The 9,390-nt window shown below is 41.7% G+C and overlaps 1 protein-coding gene across 4 annotated transcripts; it reads right to left on the bottom strand.

Moving 5' to 3' along the window:
• Positions 1 to 2,956: 2,956 nt before the first annotated feature.
• On the bottom strand, positions 2,957 to 9,373 carry LOC110989149 (uncharacterized). Of its 4 annotated transcripts, none has more exons than XR_015427791.1 (13): positions 9,214 to 9,373; positions 8,778 to 8,842; positions 8,300 to 8,419; positions 7,818 to 7,986; positions 7,481 to 7,597; positions 7,084 to 7,178; positions 6,712 to 6,740; positions 6,414 to 6,506; positions 5,681 to 5,904; positions 4,926 to 5,036; positions 4,524 to 4,575; positions 4,293 to 4,402; positions 2,957 to 4,079 (listed from the first exon to the last, which is right to left on the bottom strand). XR_015427791.1 is itself a non-coding variant. In XM_087146265.1 (13 exons), exons 1-13 carry the CDS (start codon positions 9,218 to 9,220, stop codon positions 3,966 to 3,968), a joined length of 1,317 nt encoding a protein of 438 aa, XP_087002391.1. In that variant the 5' UTR covers positions 9,221 to 9,373; the 3' UTR covers positions 2,957 to 3,965. The 4 variants fall into 4 exon arrangements, 3 of the variants coding, with proteins under 3 accessions (XP_087002391.1, XP_022108997.2, XP_022108999.2); XM_087146265.1 differs by having other exon boundaries at positions 4,926 to 5,047; XM_022253305.2 differs by having other exon boundaries at positions 4,524 to 4,580.
• Positions 9,374 to 9,390: the final 17 nt, after the last annotated feature.

Genomic DNA, 9,390 nt, shown 5'->3' with positions numbered 1-9,390 from the left:
GGTAAGGGAAAACAATCACCCACAGCCTTTGACCTCCACCACCAATTAACATCAAGCCTTCTGGAAGTAGGCCAGGAAATCTCGTACGTGTCATATCACGCGTGTGGCTTTTCCTGGTAAAACGAGCAGTGTTTTGCCAACTGCACAACGTTCGTTTGATTGATGTAGGGATTAAAAGAACCGTTGGCCGAGTCCGGCGTTCTTTCTTCATGCCGCCTGTTGAACGTGCTCGAGGCCGACTGTTGTTTGGGTAGTCAACATTCACGGTTTGAACTTTGCAGAACATGAGCGATGCAAAGACAAGTACATGTACATGTACATGTACATAAAGCTTTTGTGTGATATCCCGCAGGGTGCACCACTACAAATAAATTCCCATAGACTGCAATGACAAATCCCCACACTTTGCAATAATTTGAAAAATACAACTCTCACAGGTGTCCAGGCTGCACAGAAATACGCTGATCGACATGTCCCCTTTCATTTTCCTTTCAATTTTCGGGGGGTTGACAAATGAATTTTTGAGAAATTTTCTCCAGAAGCAGACCACCCCTAATATGAAGACAATGTCCCTGCCCAGAAAAGTAGCCGTTTTGAAAAACCATCCTTCTGCAAAACGGCCAAATAGTGCCATTTTCGGACCCAACTGCATCCAAATTACTCAGAATTTGAAGCCCAGAGTCCGGGCCAGGGGCTCAGTGCCATATTTCTCCAATTCCTCAATTTCATGGCTCTCAGGACTCTCTAATATAGAAGATTTTGAGTGTATAACTTTTATTAATGAGCTCGGCGGACATCATGACTATTTAGGGCCTTTTTGCGAGGGTGCACCCCGCATAGTCAAAGGAAACCATTGCGATTTTTGCCTCGAACAGCGAAGTTGCCGGGGTTGGAGTCGGAATAGGAACATGTTTTCAAATGCAAAAGCTAGGTCAGGGAAGACAATGATTAAAAAGCGAGTATATCACAGGGGAAATGATAAAAGAATGGAAGAAATTTAATATTAATTTTAGAAGGTGCCTCTAAGTGAGGATATATATCTTTATAAAATAATGGGCTGCTTTCAATTTTATCTCAGGGACATCGCGTAAACTTTCATAATAAGTACGCGTGTCTCAGGTTGTGTAAACTTAATAAACAATGACAAAAACTGAAACCTGGAATACAGTTGACGTTATTGTTTTACTAGAAATATATTAAATCTTTATTCTACAATGCCCGATGTACATACCGTGCTTTCACTATATCAGCTTGCCAAACTTAACATTTTGAACTCGGCGTGGCTGTCGTATGGCTTTTAGAACCCGGGTTCGAGACCCGACTTCTGTCTTCCGACAGCTCCACTTACGAAGAGGTGGTCCGTGGCGCTTTTGCTGTCCCATTCCAGACTTTCGCTTAATTGGGGCACTGGCCTTAATACACACCATTTTTAATTCACTTACATGTATACGAAAATGGCTCACAACACAGGTAATGTTACTTTCTTAACCTTCAGAAAGCATATTTCAAGCAGTTACACCGTTTAAAATCCAGCGCTACAGTGCCATTTAAATGACATTTCTAGAGCTTCTAGTTCTGTTATTAATACCACACCTAAACAAAAGCGCCAAATGATAATTTTTACTTCCTTTGTCGAGGTACATGTACGTGTATAACAGTGAAATAAAAGTGAAAATGTGTTCAGTGTTTATAAAACATTTAAGCGAAGGCATTGCTATAAATGTTGGTTGGGAACGTCAAAGACTCGAGGGTCTTACTCCATAATGACTCACTCGACCGTGCCAGCATCAAACTGGATCAGTGTTCATTGTTCAATTTCGTTCGCATTCAGAATTTGAGCCCTTCTGGTAAAGGAGCCAAAGATTCCTTAAAGCGCCTTATGATAGGCACTACAATGCGTGTACATGAAGTTCGTGAGCCTGAAGAAACCTCAATGTAAGGAAGGACAAGAAGAAGGCAGTTACAATTTTACAGATGGGTATAAAACCCCAGGAGAATCACGGAATCCGGGGACAAGAGTATAGCTCGCCACCAGATTGGATCTGGGTCCGGAGTTGAAATCTGGGAAGGAAAACACCCCAATTTGTGTACCCGACTCTTCAATTCAAGTTTGTGTTGGACTTTTGGATCGGTTTAAAATGAACCAATATAACACCCATTCCTGTACATACATATAAATGCCTAAGTCGGCTGTCATCATCCTGTCTTTCTGTTTACTGAAACCTATAAACGGGACAGGACGGTCTCCAACAGGCAAGCAGAAAACCATGGAGATGTGATCCAATGGGGATATGTGGGGCCCAGGGGGCTCTAGGGGCAGATTCAGCCACCGTCAGCCCGGACGTCTGCTTCGCGTTATCTCTGGGACAAACCTGCTGAATCGATGCGAACTCAAGTTGGACCAGCTATCACATCGACACACATTTCCATTTTCATGTTGCGTGAAGCCACTGTGGGTACTATGATCAAGGCTAAATCTACGTGGGTGTGTAATACGTGGAAGTATTCTGCTTTTGACACTTTCGAGTCGGCTCCGCAGGAGACCATTCCCAATTGACCTTATGTACCTCTGCAGTTTTCCTCCTGGCATATCTGTGCATTCATGAACAACTACTGAGAAGGCAAGGTTTCCGTTAAAAAGTCCGAGTACCGAGTACTTTAGATTTCGTAAATAAGACGAGATTCACGACAACACCGGTCTCTGTTACCAGAACGATACAATAATCGCACGGGTTTACTTTTTTTCCATTCCCGGCTATACAGTCAGCAGCATTGCCCATGAGACTTAAGGGCGCCGTCTTTTTCACCCACTGGAGTAAAGAAAGGAGTCGTCGACTTGAATTTGGCGAACCCAAGCAAACCTACAGTCATTGATGGTGATCCCGGCGCACAGTAATTATATGCAGGTATTACAGAAATAAAAACACAGCAAAATAACATCAACTCGAACACGGTGTCTGCTCAGTATACATAAATATTGAATAAATTACGCTTAAAAAGTTCTCTCCTTCTTGAGTTAACTCGTACGTACTTCAGAACCACGTTCTCGTATTCAGATACATGTATAGCTAACTGTTCATAATGTGAGATTATTAACCTAACACGCCTGTGCTTTGCGTTTGGTTCGACGGATACGCTACGCTAGCGCTTGGCGCAAGTGTCGACGTACGTATGGAAAGGCGCCTTTAGCTGAAAAGGGAGACAATTTTCACCATGTCCCTAATACGGCTTCGTAGGTTCTAATGTGAGCAGGACAGTGTATGCGCCAAGGACACCCAAACTGCAAATGTCACTGGAGGTAGCTTTAATTATTACATTCCATTCTAACCACAATTTGATAAAAATCTTTTTCTCTGTTATGACAGCGTCCAAATCAGACGGTCCATTTTCTTTCCAGCAATAAACTTCACCGATTATGATCACAATGTTTGAGCGTCTCCTACAGGGAGGATAACAGTTCTGAACAATTTCAAGATCTACTTTGCGCCAGTATTTATTTTCCTTATCAATATTTTTTGTAAGCTTCGTCCGGGAACATGGCAAGGCTGAATTGCAACAGACGGTAAATCTGCCACAAATATAATTTGTATGCCTAGTGACAGAAAACAAAGTTCAATGCCACGAGAGGTTTTTTAATCGAGATAAAATCAACTGTGACTTCTTGATGGTTCAGGCACATTCACTGCCCACTGCTTAAAACCTTACTCCATACATATAAATACTCTCACAGCACTACTGTTTTTTTTGGAATCAGTTCATAATTTATCCTTATCCATCATAGATACAAGGCTATAACCTGAGGCTACATAGTCATAAGATTGATAAATAGAATTATAATGTTAAAAAAAACCACCCTGTTATTTCATTGCTTCCCTTTCATCAACTAATCAGTATATTAATTATGGCTATTCATGACCCTAATGGGCTTGCTCTCTGTGGAAGGCACTCCGAGTTATTTATTTGCGTCATGTCTGAATACTTTTAATGGCCGTCGCAAGTTGCTGGTACTCTGCTAGCTCATTGTATATGTGAGTAGAGATACGGACGTACAGTTTACCATCTACCGCTTTAATTGGTACCTGCGTGAAAAATGGCGGAAAAACCTTGCACTGTTAATGTGGCATAAAAGTTACAATTCAGGAGCAAGTAATGTATCTCAAGAGTAGCCGAAGAATGCAACAATCCAAAAATAGACTTTAAGATATAAAAAAATTCATGAAATGCACTGGTTGCGAAAATTCCCTTCTTCTTTGAAAGAGAAATAAGTATGATCACGACTTTTTAAAAATTACCTCAATGTTATACTCATGGTACAGCTTGTTTTGAATCAGTTCAGCTGCATTGTAATTCTTAGTCTTGCTTTCAGCGATGTGAGGTGGGAGCTGCACGAGAGCCATGGACCCTGATGAGGAAAGAGATAAATCAAACGGCTTGTAAAGAGGCTAACCGGCCAATGCTGTTAATATACAGACAGAACTGTAGTTTCTCTTACACTTGAAGCCATTTAGCCAAATTATACTCACCACACATTTCCAACGGTGCCAATAGTCCTGTATTCCACTCTTCCATCAACAACTGGGCTGAAAAAGAAATGGCTCGGCGTAAACTTAATTTGACTGATGACATGGAAAACATAAGCCAACGAAAATGAATTAAAGATATTTCTTTAAAAAATTCCACGAAAATGACTCTGTACAATTCAACTTTCACTTCGGTAAAATCATATACAAATTATTACAAAAAAGTCTAGGAGTACAAGAACACAGTTTTTTCTAAGGAAAGAATTGCAAGTTATCACTTTAAGGGCATGAAGTTTTAGGCAACAGGCAAGCCAGAAAAAAATTGTTCAAAGCATGTCATTAATCTTCCTACACCCTTGAACAACAGCCCTCCCTAACACGATCTATGAGACAAGGGTTACTGACCTGCACTGCAAAGTAACTGATGATTGTACTGACGGATTTTATCCACACCGACGGCTTCCCAGAAATCGAGAATGGTGTGCAGAGCCAGGAAGGGGCTGTAATCGCGAAGGCCTGGGAGAGAACTTAGATTGTGATTTGGGTTGAATAAAAATCGCAAAAATCATTGCGAAAGAACTGCATTAAGCATTGCTTTTAACCTGCACAAGTTCATTTCCATACAGAGGAGCAAAGGTTGGGACTGTTTTCATGACAAAAGTATACAAGCCAACGACGTCCTGTTGGTGAGCGACCAGCCTTGCCCACTTTTTGCAGGTGTGTTTCCAGGTATTAAGAGAGAGTGACATGTGGTCAAGTGGTTAATGCGTCAATGCATGGATGTTGATTGCTACGGGTTAACCACATTGAGAGTGGTTAATACAGGTGTCACAAGTTTTTTTTCATTGAAAAAAGTTGTTCTCAACCAAGACATCTGGGATAGGCTCTGACAGAACTCATGAGGGACATTTTTCAGTAAGATGCAAACAGGAGAGTTTATTGAATTCATCAATGTCATCCTCTCTGGAAAAAAAAAATCTCTTTCTGATCAACTGTGTGTACACCGTGCCCCACCCACTCAGGAGGTAACCACTGCACAAACCAGCCATTTCATGATTTCTATAAAATAACAAAATCCGTGCACATGAATACCACCCTCAAGGGTGAATGCACGGGTCAGATACAGGTATTCAATGTTTCATTTAAGCGGTCCCCCTCACCTGACCACATGAACTCAGAGCTGAACCCGCTTCCCCACCCGTGGGACACCACGAGGGGCCTGACAGCATCCCTCCACTCCCTCCCGACGTGCAGGAAGCCACACCCCTTGGGGTTGCAGAACCACTTGTGGGCGTTGGAGGTGTAGAAGTCGGCCCCCAGGGTGTCCAGTGCCAGGGGTAGAGCACCCAGGGTGTGCGCTCCGTCGATCAACACTGGCACTCCCCTAGCAAAAGAATCAATGTCGACACAAGATCTGAGCCAAGAGAGTCTCAATTCTTGGTAAAAAGCTGGCACTGAATCCACTCCGAGATTTTCAAAACAGAAGTCACTCTTTGGGTCGGTTGGTAACCAGCACAAGGATACACAGCAGTGTCATTTTGTACATAGCGATAAACAGCCCTCCAGAGGGCTCTCAGGTCAGAGTTTGAGCTGTCCAAGGGGTTGAACAACTGTGCGTCACTGCTCCTTGGGAATAACTGTGCAGTAAACCAGCTGGAGGGGGTGAGGACCAGCACAAAAGAGCACAAGTCATTTTGTCCTAGCCAACAACTGTACACATGCACGTACATGTACACTCAGAAGCTGTGCAGAACTGTGTTCCACTTGGAAAAAACACATTCAAAAGACTGAATTGATGATGTTTGCGCACATCTGCGGTGTCAAACCCAAGGAGGGTTAGTATAATAACTAGCAGAGATGTGCGGAGCAATAGCATTTTGCCTTTTACTCTACCTTCCATGGCAGATGTCGATGAGCTCTTTGATTGGTTGAATGTAAGCCGTGTTGCTGGGCACGTGATCAAACACAGCCAGTCGTGTGCCAGCTCTGTCGGGAGGAACGCAGCTATTGGTTATTCAAATCATGATGTAACAATACACGATGGGAAAAAAAAAACGAAGAACTGCGTCAGGTTTTCTGTGGTTGGTCGAACTGTGATCTTGGAAAAGTTTGTTGCGGCTGGTGTCGTAAATGCATTTAATTGATTGAAACTACACCTTAAAAATTGAAACTTCCTGAAAATTCAACTTACTTAAGACTCTTCTTAACTGTTTCCACTATCTGAAACAAAAATGTACAGAAACCTTCAAACTTTTTCACGAGGTACCACATTTCCAGATGTAAGAGGTAAAATGACGTCTGTCAAAAGCCAATGTGACCCATCAGGTCGACATTCCCTTCTAGATTCAGTAAAATAAAACGAATGAGCATGTTTCTCTTCCAACAGAACAGGACACTAGTTCATCTCAGCTTTCTCCCCAGCTAATGCCGGATTGCAAGTACCCATTACAGACATGCAACTTGGACTTTGACCAGAAAAAAGAGGAAACGCCACCCGGCCATGCCTCCTTTCAATGGCCGCCAAGGAGACGACTGTAAGACTATTCCATTTCAGCCGAGGTACCTGTTCTTTAGAAACCAGTGGGAATGTTATCCTCTCCGTCTGTATAACTGCACCTGTTGTCTCGGCAACGTGACTCAAAAGCTTTTTTACAGCTCCTGTATTCCAGACAAAAAACCAACAAAAACCGTGTCATTACATCAAACAAGGCCAAATCTAGATGTGCATTTTTCTACCTGTGTATTTACTGGTAACAAACTTCTGACTTGAATGTTCTCATTCCGAGTTTGTACTTTTTCTGCTAACTTTTCGGTAAAAATTGTTAAGGTCTGGGTTTGATTTGCTGCACCAAAAAAAAACAAGAAGAGTGTGACACTCAGTTTTTTCATTTTTCGAATATTTTTTTCCTAACCATATTTAAGAATACTTTACATCACTCTTCCCTCTGTAGATGACATACCATAAGTGACATTCAGACAATATATGACATCTCCTTGTTTGAAGTTCAAACTCTTCACAACACAGTTGATGGCCGTTGTGACATTGGGCACCAAAACAAGCTTAGTGGGATTACAACCTACACAAATGAAAACCAAAATACTTCACAGCAAATATCTGACTTTTATGAGACTTTTAAAATTAAGGACTAGAACTGTTTGGGCCAAGGGCGGGGCGACTTGTTACCACAGGGACGTTTGGTTTTGACTTCAGTGACCTAAATCAGAATTTTTCCCTCCCCCCTTCAAAAACCTCCCTTATCTTTCGTTCCAAAATTTGGAGTGATGGATTTCACTCACCGACAAATTTGGCCAGTCTGCGGACAACATGCACCAGCTGCGGCAGTGATTCTCGGTCAAAGAACCTCAGGGGCTGTCTCTCGATGTGGATCTGCCACTTCTGGGAAGCCGTCAACGCCTCCTTGAGGACGGCGCCGAAGGCACCGTGGTTGAGGAAAGTACACTCTTCCTGGAATCCAAGATATGTCAAGCTTAAAAAGTTCAATTGCTAAAAGGTTTCACAGAGAGAGTGGTACAAAGGGTGTGAAAAAGACTCTTGTCTCTCAATTTCATGACAATGCAAATGAATGTCATCATGAAGACTCTCCACAGAGCTTCCGAGTCTAGTCAATCCTTACCGGGATCGATAAGATACCACATGTAGAGCTGGGGCAATTTCATTCAGGGACAACAATCTTTGATGAATGGACTTTTCAGATACTTTTGCGACTTTCGAAACGTTTATGAAATTCACATAATTTTTTTTCTTGAAAAAACCCTACCTCCAGGAGGAAATGCCTCTTCTTCATTTCTAGACCGAATGATGGAAGACTAGTTGGGTCAGCTCGGTAGTTGGTGAAATTTGGCAGATCAGCTGGCAGCTCTGGAGGAACATAATCAACCTTCAAGGAAGAATCCAAGAGGACAAAAGCAATTCCAGGTGTAGGTTTTAAAGACATGTGGCTTCAATGAACAAAATAACAAAATCTTAGATTTAACTCTAAACTTTTTCAGTTGAGTCTAAAAAAATTCCAATTTGCCCAGGCTATTCCTCAGCATCTGAAAATAATGTGGCATAAAATATCAAAATTTAATAATTTCTTCTTTAGATTTAAAAACAAATTCTAAAATGATAACAATTTCTACCTAATTTCAGTATCAGTGACGGACATGAGCACAGGAAATCAAACAAAGTGTAACCTTAAAAAGGGAATTAGGCCTAGGCCTAAGAGCGAAATTATTGTACTTAAATTTAGTTACCTCAGAAACTGATATGAGCTCTTCAACATTTGATGAATGAAATGATCCAAAGTCTCGTTTCGCTGCTGGAGGGGTATGAAGAGGAAAAATCATATTTTCAAATTATAAAGGGAAATAATTGTGTCTGTCATGTCTGTGAAAACATATATGTACATGTCTAGCCTACAGTGTAAAAAGCCATGGACGAGGCAACTTCCATTTACAACCATGACTATTTAAAGTGCTACCAGTACTATGTATATGTACTGCACCGGTACGTTAGGCATTTAAACATTCCACACAACCCGCTGCTATGCTTATAATTAAATTTATAACACAAAACAGGGCCGGCCCAGTGGTACTCATACTCATATGTAGTATCTGCATGGTCATCGATCGTGAAGGCCACTTTACTCTGGGCTTTTTTAATCTTAGCAGTCATTGCTTGTAATCACACCTGACATCGTTAAACCGTTTCTCTAGGCTTAACTTCAAAGCAAGCTGAAACTTCACCAGATGAGTCAAAATCTTCCGTAAAGAGGAAAAACTTGAGCTCAGTTTTCACGCGTCTACGTACACAAATCATCACAGTGGTCTTTATGATTCAGATCCAGTACTTGCGGCTTGTGTGAGG

This window comes from Acanthaster planci, linkage group LG15 (assembly GCF_054643075.1).
Source record: "Acanthaster planci isolate LZ-2023a linkage group LG15, COTS_SCS, whole genome shotgun sequence".
Taxonomy (NCBI): Eukaryota; Metazoa; Echinodermata; class Asteroidea; order Valvatida; family Acanthasteridae; genus Acanthaster; species Acanthaster planci.
The sequence above is the reverse complement of the archived record's forward strand: the minus strand, read 5'-3'. Positions and strand labels throughout refer to the sequence as shown.